Raw genomic sequence first — 20,046 nt, 5'->3', positions numbered from 1 at the left:
AATGCCGCTACCCCACGTGCCCCCCAATTACCCCTCCGGCACGAATAAAGTGATCTCCGATTTTGATTCAGGTTTAATTCACCTTCAGTCGCCCTACGGTTGGATCACCTTGGTCCTAAACCCTGGAAAAAGTTAAAACACCAGTCAACAAGAGGTCAGTTTCTTCTGCAGCTTTTGATCCATTGTAATTTTTGCACTTTACATATTACTCCTCTGTTGTTACTGCTGAGAGGTTTCAGTAGTATAGGAATATATTTCATTTTATTCGACTCGCAGCAGAATGTGAGGCACCAGTGCGGCTCTTTATATATTCATTTCCCTCAAAGGGGGCGGGATGCAGAGACCTCGCTAATATATGCTAGTAGGTCTTGTTTTTGTAGTTCAATCGGTTGTACGAGGCGACGCCGCGGACCAGAACGACGACCGACCCGAACTACATTTCCCAGAAGGCACCGCGAGCCGTCTGTTTCTAGTAGCAATAGCTATCAGCCCAGACAGCCGGCGGCATCGGGAGCGGCGTTCTACCGTGTCTTCCTGCGTTATTCCGCCGCTGGGTTTCCATAGTCGGTAGTCGCTTGGCCGAAAAAGTGAGAAATAACCCTGACCTCTGTACAGAGATATGAGCGGCAGCGGGCGGCCCAGGACCAGCTCGTTTGCTGAGCCGCCAGGTGTTCCAGGAGCTGCCGCCGCGTCCACCGGATCAGCCGCTGCCGTGGGGAGTAGCACAGGAAAGTCCGGGGTCGCGCAGGCCTCCGGCAGCAGCTCGTCGGGATGCTCGAACCTTAAGCTCACCAGTAAGTTTCCAGCCACCGGCCTTTATTTGTCGCAGCTCGTCTACCAAATAGAAAGCGCCGTGGATGTGGACTGGAGCCGGTTTTTCCCCGCGCGGTCTCATGTGTCACACCCCAGAGGGTCGTCGGTGTCGCTCCCGCGCAGTAGCTACCAACTTGCTAATATTCTCACTAGCTAGCATGCTAACGATAGCCACTTGTTTTGTATGTGATCTCGGTCCCCTCCTCGTTCAGCCAAAGGTTGTATTGGGCGCTGTTGTCGGAATAGCGTTCACGTCAACCGCATACGCCCATTGTCTCCGGTTTTTACCCATTCGGAGACGTACAATAATTATCAGTGGTCCGATGTAGTGACCGGTGCTACGGGCTCTTTGTGGCAATAATGCCCAAACTTAAGTGCTCCATGCTGTGGTCACCCCGGGTGCTCGGAGGGGGGCATCGACGACCAAGTCTCACTCGCCTTGAGACGAGGTCAGGGCGGAAAGTTCCCTTTTCGCAAGGTCACCTGTGGGACACAAGCTTAGCAGCAGGTGGCCGACATCTGGAGGATGCAACTGTCTGTCAGCCACCGCAGGAACCTGGATTGCCTATTGCCAGCTCTCTGCCCGCTTTAAGATGGATGGGTGCAAACAGCCATCTATGTGGAAGTGATCGAGTGTTGACAAGAACCCGGGGATGTGTGACCTGTGAGGGCTGATGTCGAAGGCCCTATCCAGTTCTGATCCCTTGTTTCCCTCTCCATCCTCAGCAGCAGAAAGCGGCTAAACCTGCCAGAGCCCTCTAAAGACCCGATGTTGCCCCCGGTCAATATGGATTTCTTTCGGAAGACGGATGTGGGGTTAGTCGTAGGAGACAAAGGGGGCTAAATTCAAGAGATGTATTAACTCCATTAGCCACATCAATTGGAAAGGAAATGATGCTATTTGACATTTTAAACACTGATAAAATGAGAGGGCCAATGATGTGGTTTTGACATGCCAAACCGTCATATAACACTGGAAAATATACCGTGATGAATTATATGTGCCCTCGAAGTATGTCCACTTTTATGAAAAAAAACAACAACTTTTTATGGGGTGTATTTAAGTCCTTCTACTCCAAATGGAGGTATGTCGGCATTCATAGTCAGAAATTGTAGTGGCGGGTTTAAGAAGTCATTTTTGCAAACTGAATTTTTTCCATTTCATTACGAACTTTTTAAGTTCACAGATCAACTTACCAACTCGTTTGAACGGTTGGTTGATGTATTAGCAAATTTACTTGTTGCCATGTTTTACGCCGTGAAATAGCTTGGGGGATAATGAGACCCAGGAAGTATTTGTTGCAAAGACTTTTCTCGGAGGGTAATGAACAGGTGACAGAGTGCTTGAATGGTCCTCAAAAAACACTTTCAAAGTAAATAAAAACAATCTGTAATGCCACCTTGTTAATCTCCGCTTTCTCCAGTGAAACCTTTATCTTACACAATCACATATTTGGACTTCGGGCTTGTGTTCTGTCGGCCTCCGATCGGATGAATAAAGAATTTTTGGCGGTATGTGCATCTTGTCGTGCCGCAATTAAGAAGCTTGTGGCAGGTGGTATAAAGTGAGTCCAGGCGTGACTTGTTTGGATGGAGCTCCGCTGGACATCTGGGCTCTTGTCAGCGCATTTTCTTTAGATGTGTCCTCGGGTTATTTGCGGACGGATGGTAAGCTAGCTGTAGCTTGCGGAGGCCTAGGTTTGAATATTCGGTCTTACAGTCACGTCTTTTTTGTTTTCTTTTTCAAATTCATTTGTTTCATGAATGACTTTGTGAAAATAAAAACATTTAATTGGGATATTATCATTGTCTACGTACTAGAGAAGTGGTCATTCTCTTGATGGTCAAGATAGCACACATGAGCGGCAGGGACATAACATCAATTTGTACTCGAGCAGTTTTCATGAAAAAGCAAAGAAAACTGAGGGGTTTTTTTATCATTGTTGCAGCACATTGCGTATTAATAAGGAAAACTTACTTGTCTTTTTATATATATATATATATATAAACAACTCCACCTTCTAGTATACAAAATGCACCATGGGAAAGAGCAGTGATGTCTACACCTACATGGGTTTAGTCAGGAATAACCCGTGTTCCTGTTGCATGCCTCTCCTCCTGCACGACCAGTCGGTGACCTGGTCACTCTCCTCACAGATTCAGCCGTAACAGATATTGCTCGTTAGACTATTTGATGACTCTATTTTTATGGCTGCCGTTACTGTATGCGTTATGTTTTTGATGGATGCCAGGACTCGTGCGTAGCTCCAGCTGTAACAAGGCCACATCAGTTTGTGCGGTGTTGTCCGTCACAAACAAAAGTATCAAAGTATGTGAAGGTGGTTTGTCTTACCAGTGATACATCACTGTGACACTCGGTCAAGCACCCCGAGGGAAGAGGTTAAAAGTTTAATTGTCAAGTCATGATCTTGACTCAGGCTTCAATCAAATTCAGAAAGGCAAGATGACAAAGGTCCTGCCGCACTGTCATTAGCAATATCGTCTGTCACAAAGTATGTGCGGTTGCCCCCGTCACAAATCACACTGTCATGAGAGCGATAGTTTCTGTTAGGAGAAAATAAAAATAAAAAAAGATGAAATAAACCCCAAGTTAAACCCCATGAACTAAACTAACTAAGCCAGTTGAACCTGAGCCAATTCCCAAAATGGATTACTTTCTGTTTTGTGCAGGTTCTTTGGTTTCAGGCTTGATGAAAGTCAAAGTCATGCATGCTGTTTGCTGGTATTTATCAAAGAAGCACTGTCACAACAAAAATGTATCCATACACCTTTCATCATATATATACATTTTGATAGACATCATCTGCACAAGGTGCTCTTCTACTAAAACAAGACTTGAGTATGTGCTGTTTGAATTTGATATGATTGATGGTCCCATCATAGGAGTTTTTGCATGTCCCGCTTGTATTTATCATCAAGTGTATGGTAAGTATACATACATTTCAGAGCAAATAAGCGTTTCATCTAACTTCTAAATATTTTATTTTCAAAGTCACCACTAAACACTTCAGACTGTGAAAAAATGAAATTTGAAATAGTTGTGGGGGGTCGCCTATAAAAATCTAGGTGGGTGATCATGCTTTGAGATATGGGAACTTGCCCCCCACACACACACAAAATAAATAAAAAATAAGATGAATAGTCCCTCTAAAAAACGCATCTACCCAAATAATTTGAATTTGTATTTTTTGCATAATGTGCCCAGATTTTAACAACTGTCAGTCCAACTTCTGACAGAGCTGTCGGAAGCCAGTCCCATCCGCTGCACTAATTGCCTCATGTCCCGGTTTGTCTCCTCTGGGTATTTTTCCCGGTGAAAAGCATGTACTCCCAGTGAATATCTTTTAGAGTGTGTCTGCATGTGTAGAGTTTGAGCACAGAAGCGTTTCACTTGATCCTTGGTCTTCCCAGAGTAGCAAGCGTTGGAAAGTTAAGCTAAACATAGTTGACATAGCTGTGTGACCTTTGTCTCAGATTCACAATTTAGAGGTCCACTGAGCAAAATCAGAAAATCCTTCCCAAAAAGGCTTTTTGCTTCAAAATAAGAAATATCCCGCTGTGCATTCCGTCTCAATAATATGCATGTAACTGTCAGCTTTTTTTTTTGCTCTTTCACAAAATGTAACGTTGCTCTGTGTTTACTAGCTTCAGCTCAGAAATAGTGCCGCTGTTTGAAGTGCATGAAAAAGCTCAGCCGCAGCGCTGCCAACTAGATTTTAAGCGGCATACCTGAAGCGTAACAGGACACACACACACACACACAAACGCACACATTCACAGGAAATAAAATGTCATCATAAATGGAATCAATTGATCATAGATTCCAATGTGCTGTAACCATGATCGGCATAGTCTTGGCAGCGACTGATGTCACTTAGATGTTTTACCATACTCAAATAATATCTTTGCGCCATGGGCCTTTTTGTCCGCGCTTCAGATGACTAATTATGAGCTGTGAAATCCATTTCAAAGGCTTATAAAACACCCCGGCACCACAAGGTGTCTTACGGTCTCTGAGGCAGGATTATTGTCCTACATTTGACTGAAAATCTTCATCACTGCACAACGTGTGTGTCCCCCCTCCCAATCACACCCTTCTCTGAAATGAATGATTAGTGAGTTAAATGCCAGTGAGTATTTACATGGAGGCACAAGCATATCGGCCTGCATGTGGCGTAATAAAACAAACAATCTTATAGGACCACTATCGCTCAAAGCAGTTAGAACACCTCAGGACAAAGAAGGCGGCTGACCTATTTTTGGGGCGTTTCAGTTTAATTAGTCACAGTATCTCGGATTTCAACTCGGCCGTCCCTTTTTTCATTTGAAGGTTTTTGTAAAGTTGACATCCGATCACCACGGGGGCATCATTAACCTACATTCTCGAATGGCCACTGGAAAGACGGTCCTTATGTTGAGTCCGGCTGGCGCGAGCGTCCTTTGTTCAATTTTAGGAGAACTTGGCTTCGGTCGGGAGCACTTTAAGATCCTCACCTCCGGGTAGAAGGAGCCAGCGGGACTCAACTTGTCTGTAATTCTTCTGCAGTTAAGCAGTTACTTTACTTTGACCTGAGCGCTCTTTCAAGTCAAAGCAGGAAAGATAAAGTGATTGGGACATACTCGATCTCCTCACATGACGCGAATCTCGCGCCTGTTTGTTTTTCCCCAGGAGACAACGGGAAGGTGACAACGGTTGTGGCCACACCAGGTCAGGGGCCGGACCGCCCACAGGAAGTCTCATACACGGACATCAAGGTGAGTAAATCCGAATCATCCCTGGTTTGACGACGGTAGTAAAACTGTTTACTGCTGCATCATATCTTTTGATGAGTTGGTTGATCAGCACTTGTGGATGTATTATTTTTGGTGAGTTTTATTCACTCACAGCCCACTTTCTCTTAGCCACATAGATATCTTTGTCTTGGATGTGTTATGCAAGGGTGTCGGTCATGGGCCCATGAAATGACACACGGCTGGCCCTGTGATTGTGTCGAGCCAGACCTTTTGATTCTTTTCCACTTGTGTGTCGGCCGCTTGTAGTCGTAGATTTTCAGTGAAAACGGAATCTGTCGACATGACAGGTCTTCGTGCCGGATTTGCTCCCCTAACCCGTTGGAAAGGATGATTGACAGGTGATTATCGATCAACTCCAGCAAAGCAGCAGCAGTTTCAAAGGGATGAATAGGGCTGTGTGCTTTGTTTTTTGCCAGGCGCCTCACTCCTTTGCCATGATGTTGATTCTCTGTAAGCTTTGGGGAAAAAATATCAATTCAATGTATGACCTCTTTGCATTGACCCCCCCTTCCCCCCCCAAGGTGATCGGCAATGGGTCGTTTGGTGTCGTGTATCAGGCTCGGCTCATCGACAGCCAAGAGATGGTGGCCATCAAGAAGGTTCTACAGGATAAGAGGTTCAAGGTGGGGAATTTAATGTTGTCCATATTTTCCCTGTAATGTCCTGATTTTGAAATGTGTGTGATGAATTTCACAGTACTTTTCTCCCTCAGTGTGTTTTTTCTCAGGGTGGGTGGGGGCATGATGTCCAACAGACATCAATGTGTCTCCTTATATTTGCAGAATCGCGAACTACAGATCATGAGGAAACTGGACCACTGTAACATTGTCAGACTACGTTACTTCTTCTACTCTAGCGGTGAGAAGGTATGTTCTGCAAAATAATGCATTTCTGTGTGTCAACAAATAGCCAAATCATTGTAAGTATAATAATTATTTCCTGGAGTACAGTCCTGGTCTGTGTCACTATACTCCCAATTTGTTCTCCAAATTTATTGTTATTTAATGAGAAACATTTTACAATTCCGATGCAGTGTTGATACATTGTTTTTTTATATATATATATACACACACACACACACACATATATATATATATATATAGTTAATACATGTGCAAAACAATTTCATGGACTGCCAGGTTGGAATTTCCAGTAATGTGGATTTCTAAAGGAGGGGAAGAGAGGGTTTGTCGTTTTCATCATAAACAGGAAGATGACAGCTACAGCACCTGTTGTGTGTACGATGATGACAGTTTCAGGGAGAGGTGGACTGACTGATAATATGGCGAAACATATTTCAGTGGGGTTAAATTCCTAGAATACCACGCACAAAACACTTCACATGCAAGGGCTGGTGCTTATCTTGAGCTCAGTGACATCAAATGCTACAATTAGTCAACTGTCATGACAGCATATTAATCATTTAAATGATGTCAAGTAAGATTTTATTCATATGTGCCAAACAACATTCCCCCATGAGCAAGCACTTGGCGACCACCGCAAGGAAAAACCTGGCAGAAACCTTGCACAGATCCGAGCTCAACACGGGCGGCCTTCTCTCTCGACCATGATGTTGACCATCTTATTAATCTTTCTTTGAGTTTACCCGCATTATTTAATGACGCGTTTCCCTGATTAGAAAATTGTAAAAATACCCCCTGAACCCAACCAGTGCTACACAACCAAAAAATAACTTGTCACTAGTCATGCATTTTCCAGCTAAATTACCTCAGTTCAAAAGCTTGCATGTAAATAGTCTTGACAACACCACAGTGCTGTATGAATAAACATGAGCAGGAGCAAAGTAGTCAGAAGTGCTGCAACACGGCATAGTTAATGCTGAGTGATCTTACTTCATTGGTCAGAAAAGGATGATGCAATCTTCTAAGAGCTCCTCAGCACAATGTGACGGACAGGTATCTGTGTGAAAACAGCCCAGTGCCAGAGCAGACAAAACCTCAGCAGTGTTGCAATGCAAGGGGGCGGACCAGCTGTTGACGTCCAACGCAGCGCCATAATGCAGAGCGAGTGTCTAAACTTGGATTAGTATTTATTTGGATCCTCGTTGTTGCCGCTTTTCGGCAAAACTTTGCTCCCGAGTGCCTGCTCAGCTCGCTGTGTGATTCTCACCCTGATACTTCACACATCATGCACTCCCGTGAATGGGAATCCAGCTAGAATCTTTCTGGCAAGACGGGTGGAGTGAGCGATCAAATAGCTGTCTAGTAGTTCTAGTGACACGCAGAATAATGTTTAGTTGTTTTGTTTGATCTACACATCTGCAGGCCTAATAGAATTGAGCACCATGTTGTCAATTCGAAATGACTGTTAGACTGACAGCTGCCTCTGGGGGTACAGGTTGCTCAAATACTTCTTTTCTGCACCAACTGTTAAGCGGGTATCAGCTCTGAGAGTGACGGCCGTAAGCCGGCTAGATTAAGGTTTTGCTTTTACATTATGGTCCCTGCCTGGCGGTTATATTTCAGGTGTGTTCTTGTGGGGTGCTTCACTTTGATTTATTGCACTGGCCGGTCTTAAAGTGGCCCTGTTGCTCGGCCAAGCGGATTGGATTTTGATTATTCCATATTTTAAACTTCGTTCCCTTTCCCTCTCTTCAGAAAGATGAAGTGTACCTCAACCTGGTGCTGGACTTTGTCCCTGAGACGGTCTACAGGGTTGCCAGGCATTTCAACAAGGCTAAGAGCATCATTCCTATTATATATGTGAAGGTAATGCTATTCTGACCCTCTTCCTGCCTTTCCTTGCACCGTAGTCACCCATTGTTCCTAATGTTGACTCAAAAGTTGCCAGTGGGGCCAACAAGGTCGGAGGCTGTGATATAGTTGTTCTACACCCTCTGTCAGGCCATTGGGTCTCAGTCCTAGATTCACTATCTCCATAGTCTTCATCAAAGATCCCTGTGCTGTGGAAAACAGCACAAAAGACGTGATGTGTTAAAAGGCCATGGCCGGCCAGACGTTTTTGATCTTTCAATGCAGGTAAAGCGCAGGTGTAGCGACTAAACAAACAATGGCTCTGTTCCATTTATTGTCCCAGTATGCCACGTAGAGGGGGTCCATTCAATGCTGGCTTTCCTGAGGAAGCTTTGTTTCCTCTATTAGAAAGACGCTTCCTCTTATTTTCACCGTGGACTCTTGTGCAGTTTCTCCCTGCGTTCCCTGCTGGTGGGGGGCAGCACTTAAAGATCAAAACACAGTTAATAAGGTAATCAGGTTTGAATAATTTAGCTTGACCTACTACTTTAGGTTATTTATGCTTTATCAGTTTTGTATTTTAAAATTCACCCATTACAGCATTTATAGCAAACTCAGAAGTTCTTTCATTGGAAAAACTAGTACTGCAACAGTTTTTAATCTTACATTACAGAGGGTTTTCACTTAGTTATGAACATTATGTGCTCTGGTGAGAAATAAGTTAAACCACTTTGTAATGCTCATTTTTTTCCACCCTTGGAGTTGATAAGGTTGTTCTCACAGGAAACCTCTGCTACCCAGCTGCTGTAATGCATAGGCATCCTCGAAATCACTAGTGTATTTCCATGCCATTGTTCCCCTCGTTGGCTGTGTGTACAGTTGGTCTTACGCCATGCTCTTCCCCCAGGTTTATATGTACCAGTTGTTTCGCAGTCTGGCTTACATCCACTCCCAGGGTGTGTGTCACAGAGACATCAAGCCCCAGAACCTCCTTGTTGACCCAGAAACCGCTATCCTCAAGCTGTGTGACTTCGGCAGGTGAGCCGCATGAAGTGACAACGTCCTATCGCGAAGATAATTGAGAATCGAAATAGACCAGGCAAGTTTGCACGACCTCGATTCACATCGTAAAAGCATAGTGCTTAAAAGCATCTACCTTTGTCTACCCAACTACCAACCTGGCATTGACAAGCTTTGGAAGAATGCAGTCGATTATTGCAGTATCTTTATTTCACATTCACAACGAGTGAGAAATGACAAAGTGCCGAAAGCCAGTCCTTTCAACCGCAAACCCGCCATTTGAAGCTGTGCTGTTGATTCAGCGTGAGGTCTTGTGTCTCCGCAGTGCCAAGCAGCTGGTTCGTGGCGAACCCAACGTGTCATATATATGCTCCCGGTATTACCGTGCCCCGGAGCTCATTTTTGGTGCCACAGATTACACGGCAAACATCGACATCTGGTCTGCAGGCTGCGTCCTGGCTGAGCTGCTGCTTGGCCAGCCTATATTTCCCGGAGACAGTGGCGTGGACCAACTAGTAGAGATTATCAAGGTAAGTGTCTGTTTATCAGGCTTTTTTTTTTTCTTCTTGTCCCCATGTGTTTGTATGAAAGGTAACACTAGCCCTGCCTCTAATTTTAGGTGCTCGGTACCCCAACCAGGGAGCAGATTCGAGAGATGAACCCAAACTACACAGAATTCAAATTCCCTCAGATCAAGGCCCATCCATGGACCAAGGTAAAGCAAAAGCACAAGGTTTCCCTCTTCAGTGTCCCCGTGTAGGATGAAGGAATTTATTCCGAAAGATTACAGGGCCAATGATGACCTTTCACTCTCTTGTCCACACGTCACGCGGAGACAACCAACCAATCACGCTCATTCACATGTGTGACTGTTTGGAGTCTCCAATGAATCTCCTCTATGTTTTTGGACTTTGGGAGGAATCCCGGGCTGGGAGAAAATGGAGTCTCCACACAGAATTGGTGAACAGAACTGGTCACCTTCATCCTCAGAGGTGGAAGCATGAACCGCTGCACCACCACCAGGTTAAAATTTCAGGTTAAAGTTCTAAAATAAAAAAAATAAAATTAAAAAAAAAAAAGCTCAATATCCAAGGAGTTAATTTCTGCAGATAAGGTGAAAATAGTGAAATGATTTCTGTATGTTGGAACTTTTTTTTTTGCTCTGGATAACTGACAAGAAGTATGCAGATACACCCTTTTTCTAAATTTAGTTCAACTCTAATTATATCTTCAAGTTTCCCATTTGTTTGGAATGGAATAATGTAATGTTCTGGTTGTAAGTCAAACCCCAGGGTGTCTTACTTCTTTAGAAGAGTAAAGAATCACTGGGTGAACGATAATTGTACAATTATATACATCGTACACCACATCTTAATGCTCGAACGCTCACATCTGGTAAAAGTTTTTCGTTGCTCTTCATTTCACTTATATGGCGCCGAATCACAACCCAGGTCACTTTCCATGCAGAGCAGGTCTGGACCGCACTTTTTAAAATGATTGACAGAACCCAAGCAAATTCAATAGTAGCTCTAATATAAATATATACATTATATTTATAAAATAATATTTAATTAATATCCATATTTTCATAAAAAACATGGACGACTGATGAGACACTGCCATATATATGATGTTTTTCTCTAATTCAGCACAGCTTCTTACTTGTTCAAATGTAATGGTTTCTAATTCTTTTTTTTTTTTTTAAATCTTGCCACTAGAAGTCATGTAACGGCGTTCTCCACATCATAAAGGCTCTCATTCTATTAACTGTGGCTCCTTGAGATGACAGAGTCAAGCGAAAGGGAAGCGAAGCCTTAAATTTACCACAAAGCCAATGGTGGAGCACTTGCAGTTGTTTTGCTTTGCATGTTGTTTGCTGCTCTTCCTTTTTCCCACTTAAACTTCTTTTCCTTGAAGATTGAAAGAAATCAAAATTCTAACATCGTAGTTGCGCATAACCTTTAACACATGTAATGATCTTCAGGCTATAAATCCTGCACCTCATATCTGGAAGGAGCGTCTCATATCCTGGGGCCCATCTCTGCTGCCTCACATAAATGTGTCCTCCGCTAATTTAACGCTATCCCGGTTTTGTGGAAGGTATTAATTTCTGGAATAAAGCGGCATTTCTGCCTTCAGGTGTTCAAACCCCGCACTCCTCCTGAAGCCATTGCTCTCTGCTCCCGGCTGCTGGAGTACACGCCGGCCTCGCGCCTCTCGCCTCTAGAGGCTTGTTCACATGCCTTCTTCGATGAGCTGCGTCAGCCGAACACGCGCCTGCCCAGCGGCCGAGAGCTGCCCATGCTCTTCAACTTCAGCACGACTGGTAAGTGAACAACGGTTGTCCTTGTTGCTCTCCGTTAGTATACATTCTGCCCAAACCGCATCCAAAGTGTGTGTCCATTCAGTCATGTTTTATTTGAATTCAGCAGTTGAGTCGAATGACATTTTCATTTTAGTATTTATTTAAGTATTTCATTTAAGTATTTTTGTAATCTTGCCCCTAGTTTTTGAATGTTATAGAAAGAATCCTGTCCTGAGTTCTCCCTTTTTTCTATTTGTACATTTTTGCCATCATTTCAACTGATGTCTGTCAACACTTGAAGCCTACCTGAGAACGTGGCCTCCTCTTGGTCAGCAGCAAGTCGGATTTTATACACATGGTGTAAAATCACAACACAGTTGTCACATTACACTTCCGGGCCTTCTGCCTCGACCGGTCGATGTAGAAGGAGAGAGAGCGAGAGAGGACATAGAAAGCAAGAGTGATGGAGACAGGGATATGAGGGTGGGGAGGGACAGGCACAAATGATCCATATCAATGATAACATTTGCATTAACAGTTACATGCAAATAGCTGACATGATACGATAACAGCTTTAATTTCATAAAAGAAATAGCAATGGTGGACTACTGGCGAGATGCTGCAGTAGATCAAGCCACACCCCTTAGGAACCTGCCAAATGAGGGAGGCCAGGGACTTTGGAGAAGATCTGAGGTAACTATCATGCAGGGATGAGGGGACATATGTTCGGACAGGATAGGAAGGTCGTGAGGAATGAGACAAGTGCATCATGGGATATCTGTCAGCAGAGTAATCCTATGGCAGCATAACTAGGGATGCTAGCTAAGCGCTAACTCCAAGCTCAGGTCTCCGGCTTTGCAATGCTGATATCCATGAGTAAAGTTTGCTGTGGCTTCGGACATCTTTTTATCGAACTCACGGTGATAATTGCTCTGAGTCTTTTGGTAAAACAAAGGTAAGTCTTCTCTGTGCTCTTTCATTGACTCCCTCCCTCACTCAATTTTCAACACGGATGACGGGAAAGAAGACATGAACTTAGTGGCTGTGAGAGAAGTGGAAGCTGAGTTAGACGGAGGCAGAGGATTGGCTGTGGCGACCCCTGGAGGGAGCTGCCCGAAGGAAAAGAGAAATAAGAAGAAATATCGTCCTGAAACTAAAACCTGTGTCAAACTGGAGACACTGATCCCTTTCCGAGAATCGTATCCTTAGTGTTGTCTGTTACTCAGTCCATAACAGATGGCAGGCCTTTTTGTTTTCAATAGTGGCAAAGTAGCTCGTCTCACAAGACAGGTATAGTTAATATAAAATAAATAAATGTATATATATTTATTTATAAAAAACCTGGGTTGTCATGAACGCAACATGACGTGACAAGATCCAAGATCTCTTTCAAAACCGAAGTGATGGGAAGATGGAGGGTCAGGAACCCTGCAAATGGACTCTCGGGCTGAGTTACTCTGCACGGTTGCATCTGCTCAGGCAAATGTAGTGAATGGTGGGTGTACCTGTTTTTTGTTTTTTTTTTCGGTGCCAGAACCTTGTTGGAGCGTCTGTTGATGGAGCACACACTGTCCTTTTGTCAACGACATCATCCTATCGTTAAATGAGTCACTGAGGCGTCAAACCCTTTTTTTTCCCTTCTTTTTCTCTCTGCAGAGCTGTCAATCCAGCCCCAGCTGAACTCGACCCTCATTCCTCCTCACGCCCGCTCGCACACAGCTGCTTCCGCCCACGGTGGGGAAACCGCTTTGCTACACTTATTGTAACTGGCCAGACCGCAGTTTTTAGGCGGCTGATGTAGGACTATGTGGGAATATCAAGCAGTTAAAGAGACAAGCTATTAAAAATTTGTGATTTTAAAAAATAAACTTCAATCCAAAATCAAACCCAAGCAGCAGGCAGCCAGAGATTGTCCATTAGCTAATGCTAATGATGGCATGCTCTCTTGCACAGGTTAGTATGCGAACATATATACTAACATATGCTCATTTGAATTATAGTAAGAAAAGCAGATGGGAATTTTGTTCTATAGAACAAACTATAAAACTGAAGGGTTTTAAATTGAAGAGATACTGAACCTAGATATGCTTGTTCGGCTTTCATGACCATTAATTTAGCAAAACATTCAACCAAAACCTCCATAGTAACAACAACCTCCAAGTAAGTTAAGTTAACTGATTTAAAGGAAAATAAAGCCAGGTTTCACTTTGTAGGAGCAGTGAATGTCTTTGCGGCATCTCCCGGCCATCCATCATTATCCTTTTCACCATCTATGCACTTTCCTTTGCAGCAGCGTGCATTCGCATCAGAAATGCCTTCATTCTCCAGCGGCGCTGTGCTCACGGTGTGCAATGTGCCGCTTTATAGTCGCAGTACCACTCAGTTGACGTGACAGTCCAGTTGCTACTGTCGTTACAGAGGAGCAAATAGCAGGCCCGAAAGACTCTGTGCCTCACGCAACTTTACAACATTTTATCGCTTCTAATTTGAAAAGCTACAAGCTCTGATTCTTTTGTATCCTCGACGTGTGTCCGAATGACCTGAAATATTGCTATCTGACCACACGGAACACAGGCCGCTAGGCTAAATGCTCATCAGAAATATCGGTGATTTCTTTCTCCTCCGCTTCTTAAATACCGAAAAATACTGCCCCGTTGAAGTTTTCTTGGTTAGCGCGGCTCTGTCAAGCGATGACAAATCCAAAAACTGGTCAACTGTTGGTCAGTCTGCATGATGTTAAGTGTGTAGTGTTCCCGCGATCAAGCACTGCATACTAAACGACTGTCCTTCTCTCCGCACCTGTAGATGGTACCGGCTCAGATTCCTCCCAACACAGTTCAGTGCCAGGATCCCTTAACAGCATCTGAAGCATCCAATCACCCGCCTGCCCGCCTGCCAGCCTCACCCTTATCTTAGACACACACACACACACACACACACACTTTACTGCTTTCCTCCATGCTGCTTGCTCTCCTCCTAGGTTAAGTTTTGTTCAGTAAACGCATTGAACAACGTAACTCCTTTCAGCAGGAGGTTGTTACAGAGTTGTGTCACCGCTGCTCGGGTGATGTGTGAAGGTTCAGTAGTTGGGGCTGGTCCTCTGTAATATAACCTTTTTTTTTTTTTTTTAAATCAACTTGTTCCTCCCTCTTCCTCTATATTGTTTATTTATTTGACTAATTGAGATCATCCTTTCACTTTCATTTCTATTTTTTACTATTATTATTGTTATTATTATTATTATTATTCAGTGTTTTTACATCCCTGTAAGTACATTAGGGGTAAACTGAACACTGCCTAAGCAAGACCAGAAATGGCTCCAAGTACTGTAGGTCATCAGGGTAAAGGAAATTCAACTCAGGAGAATGGCTGTACGGGCTCATCGATTCCCAGATTCTCCGGTCATATGTTTAACGGCAGGATTGAACCTGATCAAGCTGAAGGTGTCAGACAAACTCAACAATACCATGTAGCATCAATCCTTGTTTTCGCTCGCCGACGTCCTGTCACGTCTCCCGCGGGTCACAACCTCATTGCGTGTTACTGGAGAAACCCTCGCACCGCCGATTAGCCAGCACCCAGGATGCATCATGTGTTCGTACATGACGGAAAAGATAAGCGGCCGCCAGCCCGGCCCCCATCGTCCGCGTCACCTCCCCGACCAGTCATTTTTTCGTTCTGTCTGAGAAGAAGCGTGGCCTCGTCATGTCCTGACCTTTATCCACAGCTAAACTCAACGAGGAAAATAAGCTAATTTTCTTTCTGAAGGCATGAACACCCGCGTATTGACATGCCTTTGCCAAATTGTTTCTCCTTTGGCTTTTTAGTGATGCTTTTATTTTGAGTTTAAACTTCAGCGTTGAAGGGAGAACCATAAATGTTGGCAGGAGAACTCCATTCATGTTCGTGGACCTGTGATTGTCGGTTCAGCATAAGTTGTTAAAAGTGGTATTCAGGAAACCTGATTTAGAAAATTAGACTCGCTCAGTTGTTTCCTGTCTGACAATCCCCGTCCCCGGCCTCCCGGCTGATTCAACCCCTAGAATGTACTCACCAGAATTTAATTCCCTTTTTAACTCCCAAAGAAAGAAAAATTTGTTTTGAAAAGTCGCGTCTTACTGTGATCAAAAACAAAAGGTGTTGGCTGTCTTAAAAAGTATATGTCACTAAAACAGGCTGTGATTTTTGTTTTTAAGGTCAAGGTAAACTATTTTAAAATGCAAATTCTCCCCCCCTCCCCCACCAACTTTTCACCTCGACTTTTCTGAACAGAAAGCAATAGGCATATACAGTCATCACCATGGATAAGAACTCAAATATTTAGGGGTTTCCCCAACTTCACCCCTGGGGTGGCTTTTAAAATTCCCACATTGTGAAGATAGTTTTCCTGGCTGTTCTGTTTTCCTGTTTTGTTCTTCCACAGTGCAGGTCAATACAGAGCACAGCATGATTGTCAAAGTTTCGCCAGCCGTGATTCTTAATTGTTATCTTAAATTCTTGTCACAGAGCCAAAAAGTGTTTTTTTTTTTTTTTTTTTTTTTTTTTTGGTCGAATCCATTGTTAGTGCAAGGATCCTTTTCTGTTCCAGTGTTCATGTTGAAAAGAATTTTGTGTGGAAAATAAGCATAAATGGATACTCTCCCTCCTCCATGTAGTAGCACATCCCCCTAAAGAATACCTGGAAGGAGATTTCATGTTTCATTAAAGTCACTGGGAGAAAATATTTTGGGGTTTTTTTGCCTTCTTCGTGTCTTGCTTATGTTTTGCGAGGGTCGGGACGAAGACCGGGCGGGTTTTCGAAGCAACCTCCTACTTCCTGTTTGCAGGAGTTGAGTTTTAAGAAAAGGGTCATTCAGTGTTTACGTGTAGTTGCCTTGTACAAACGATGACTCAGAGAACAGAACAGGCGCTCCGGTGATGAGGGGGACGATTCCTCCTTTATCTCTGTGTGCTCTTGTAGAACAAAGTCTAAATTTACCCCGTTATGAAAACCAGGAGGAGAAAGCTGTTCCAGGCTCTAAGGGTATAATACCATAATTTCTAGGAGAATGTATTATCAATATAAGCATCCTTAGGAGCGTCAATGTGCAAACCAACTGGTGTTAGGGACAGCCGGTGTTTTTAGATGTAGAGAAGCCAACAGTACCGACTTTAGTGAGCAGTACACACCACTGGATAGTTTGTAGTATAGTATATTTGATACTATTATACTGTCATCTGCCTGCTGTGTCTAATCACGATTGTTTTAATCCCGTTTTAATATGAACGAACCTTTCCGTGAATGCGAGGAGAGCGGAGAGCACTTCTCCAGCAAGCTTCTCCTCTTAAGCCTCCTAGGTTTCCTAGCTGTGCGGCGACCTCTGCGCCTGGGCCCCGGCCAAGCTCGTTCACTCAGAGCCGTCAGACATTCTGTGGCTATGAAAAGATGTGAAAAGAGCCCCGCCGCCGCATGTGTAAATATCCAGATTTTAATTTATGCTTTTTAATTTTTATTACAGAGCCATTTATATCTGGTTTCCCCTCATTCTGTCAAAGAAGTTGTCTTTGTGGATTTTTGTAAATAGGCCCTTCCCACACACACACAATCCCAACATGTAAATACAAAAGAGAAAAGCCCACACCTCATCCTTTTTTGCTCTCTCTCTCTCTCTCTCTCTCTCTCTCTCTCTCTCTCTCTCTCCCCTGTCTCTGTTGTTGTCTGATGGAAATCGTACTGCAGCGCGTCGTCGTCCCTCCGCGCTCTCCTCTCCCGTCCATCGTGGAAATGAATATTTCAAAAGGTTCTGTTCCAAAAGCGACTTCTTATCTGTCAGCTGTCGTTTCCAAAAATATGAGGCACGTGAAAAAAATTTACAGGAGATGTGAGAGAAACTGCGTTTTTGTTTTTAACTGGGCCTAAATGCTGTTTGACTATTGGACTGAATATCTTTACTTTGTATTCAATTACAAAGCAGTTTTCCTGTTGTGTGTGTGTGTGTGTGTGTGTGTGTGTGTGTGTGAGAGAGATCCCAATGGACTGTATCCTCTTCACTACTAATAGGTGTTTTGTTACTGTCAGATCACTACTACATGTGATTGATATATATATATATGTAAAGAAAACCTCATTTTCTGGCCTTGTCATCCATTTTTTCGTAGTTTTAGAGAGTTTTAGAGAACGAATTTTAATAATAATAATAATAATGATAATAAAAATAATGTGAGCTCAGACCTCAAGTCACGTTCAGTGGATGACATTGAAAGCAGCGCTTGGCCTGCAGGTGGAGCCGGGTCGCATGAGGCATTTCTGCATCTGCCTTTTTGCGTGTTGCTGACTGATTGCAGTGTGTGATTACTGTGCAGTATTTTGGAAACACTGACCTTGGTAAAGGTCACGGGTGTCTACAGAGGGAGTTCTGTGTCAGACTCGATCACAAAAGTGTTCATTTGAACTAGGAGTCCCATTACTATGTCCAGCTGGTGCTGCACGTGGGCAGTTTTTGTATGATGGGCTGTAAAGCAGTTGGAATTGCTGCAAATGAACACGGGGCAGCGGAAACCGATATTTGTGTTGTCGCAGCAAACAAAGCCATCAGTAGTGTGTGTGAGTGTGTGAGAGAGCGACAGAGTGCATGTGATCAAACCTCATACAGACTTTTACGAATGAAGTGGATCAGAGGTGTGTGTTTCATTTTTTATTCTCGCCGTCACTGACACCACAGCAACGCTCTTGTTTTTTATTTATTTTTTTAAATCCCTTTTTCAATTTTGAGACTGTTGTGTTTCGCCCCGGTGAGCTGTCATGTTTTAGGGGATGGAGGGAGAGGGAGAGAGCGAGAGAGAGAGAAAATCCAATGTGTCTGTTCTGTGTCTGTATGTATGGATTCATTTACTGTAATAAAGTGATGAAACTGTGTTTAAATTGTGGCCTTTTTTTTTTTTTTTTTTTTAAATGCTATTCATAGAAACTTCTCATCACTTTTCAACATCGCCGGGCCGCTACTAGGCAACCCTTAGCAACGGTGTTGCCTTAAATTCATAACCCAAAATCACAAGGACAATAACAGTCTGTGCAGATACAACGCCATCTGCCCTCAGAAAGCATTCGGAGCAAGAATATGTCAGATTTAAATTTATAATTGCCACTTCAGATGACACCATGTGGGCCTCGAGTCTCACAGCCCCTTCATAGCCAAGGAGAGACAGCATGGGGGCGCATGAAAACAAAACAAAGCGTGAAAGACTTCATGAGAGCTGAATAGATCACAGCGACGCTTCAAGGCAAACCGGTGCAACCACGACTCTGCTCTTTTTTTCCTTTTTTTTTTAACGCTTTACTTGCAAAGTAAAGAGTTTAAGCCGTTGTTTTTGCCTTCTGGCGGGAAGATGTCAATGTGGAAGAGCCCAAACTGCTGCTTTCACGTGAGCCCTGATGAGGGGGAAGTCGGAGAAGGATTTTCGAATCTCGAAGTTCATTATTGGGGGTGCTAACACAGGTAAAATGTGATCTTTTTTTTTTTTACAAGTTTCTCGCAGGACTTTGGAGAGCTTAAACGGAGATGTCAGGACACTGAAAAGCATCAACTGTTCCCTGTGTGTCATTCAAATATTGGAAAACTTGAGGTGGGTAGGTATCACCCATCCATCCATTCATCATCTCCCGCTTATCGTGCACTTAGGGACCCAGGGGATGCTGAAGCCGATCCCCCATCGGGCGAGAGGCGGGGTACACCCTAGGCTGTTCGACCGTCAATTGCAGGGCCACTCTTCAGCATGATAGGATGAAAAAGAAGAAAATAGTTTCTGTTTACTTAATAGCAGGGCAGCGCTTGTTCAGCACTTCCGCCTCTCAGCAAGATTGAAGTGTTTATAAGTCTATACGGCGGAGTGCATGGCTGATGGACTCTATATGTGGCCCTGTGATCAACAGGGTGAACCCTGCCTCTTGCCCAGTGACAGCTAGGATAGATTCTTGCGACTCTGAGTCCGGGATAAACACTATAGATAATGAATGAATGAATGACTAGTTAATGGTACATTTTCAAATATCTACATGTCACAATGATTTTGTTGGAGGCAGAAATCCTTGTAGACGTCACTGAATCCTTGTCACTGGAGGACGGTTCAAGGAAAGCTGATACCAGCTGTAAGTACTCTGAACAACTTTTGCCATAAATTCTTTTAAATATCAGCAGTTAGCAAATCCCCACAGATGACAAACACAGAGCGGACCTGGAAACAACTTGGGATTCCTTGGGAATAAGTGCAGTCCTTTGCTGAGGACAGGGGTTAACTTAGTCTGCCATCCCAACAACCCCTGTCCCAAATAAGCAGAGGAAAATGGGCATAAGTGAGGATGGCAACACTATCAGTCACCATGATCATTCCACAGGAATGTCA

General features: G+C 43.7%; 1 protein-coding gene across 1 annotated transcript; it reads left to right on the top strand.

The window, feature by feature from the left end:
• The first annotated feature begins 203 nt into the window (after positions 1-203).
• Positions 204-18,568, top strand: LOC147216380 (glycogen synthase kinase-3 beta-like). The gene is made up of 11 exons (XM_086178422.1): positions 204-794; positions 5,504-5,589; positions 6,150-6,251; positions 6,411-6,494; positions 8,247-8,357; positions 9,250-9,380; positions 9,688-9,892; positions 9,982-10,077; positions 11,502-11,688; positions 13,324-13,401; positions 14,473-18,568. The coding sequence occupies exons 1-11, from the start codon at positions 620-622 to the stop codon at positions 14,532-14,534; spliced, it is 1,317 nt and encodes a 438-aa protein (XP_086034548.1). The 5' UTR covers positions 204-619; the 3' UTR covers positions 14,535-18,568.
• Positions 18,569-20,046: the final 1,478 nt, after the last annotated feature.

Source organism: Fistularia commersonii, chromosome 30 (assembly GCF_037954325.1).
Source record: "Fistularia commersonii isolate RoL2024-O1a breed Wild chromosome 30, RoL_Fcom_v1.0, whole genome shotgun sequence".
Lineage (NCBI taxonomy): Eukaryota > Metazoa > Chordata > Actinopteri > Syngnathiformes > Fistulariidae > Fistularia > Fistularia commersonii.
This window is presented reverse-complemented; position numbering and strand designations above follow the sequence as displayed.

Coding starts and splice junctions, on each gene's coding strand:
- LOC147216380 (XM_086178422.1), top strand. CDS start 620: ATGAGCGGCAGCGGGCGGCCCAGGACCAGCTCGTTTGCTGAGCCGCCA. Junction 9,893..9,981: donor AACTAGTAGAGATTATCAAG/GTAAGTGTCTGT, acceptor CTCTAATTTTAG/GTGCTCGGTACCCCAACCAG. Junction 10,078..11,501: donor AGGCCCATCCATGGACCAAG/GTAAAGCAAAAG, acceptor TTCTGCCTTCAG/GTGTTCAAACCCCGCACTCC.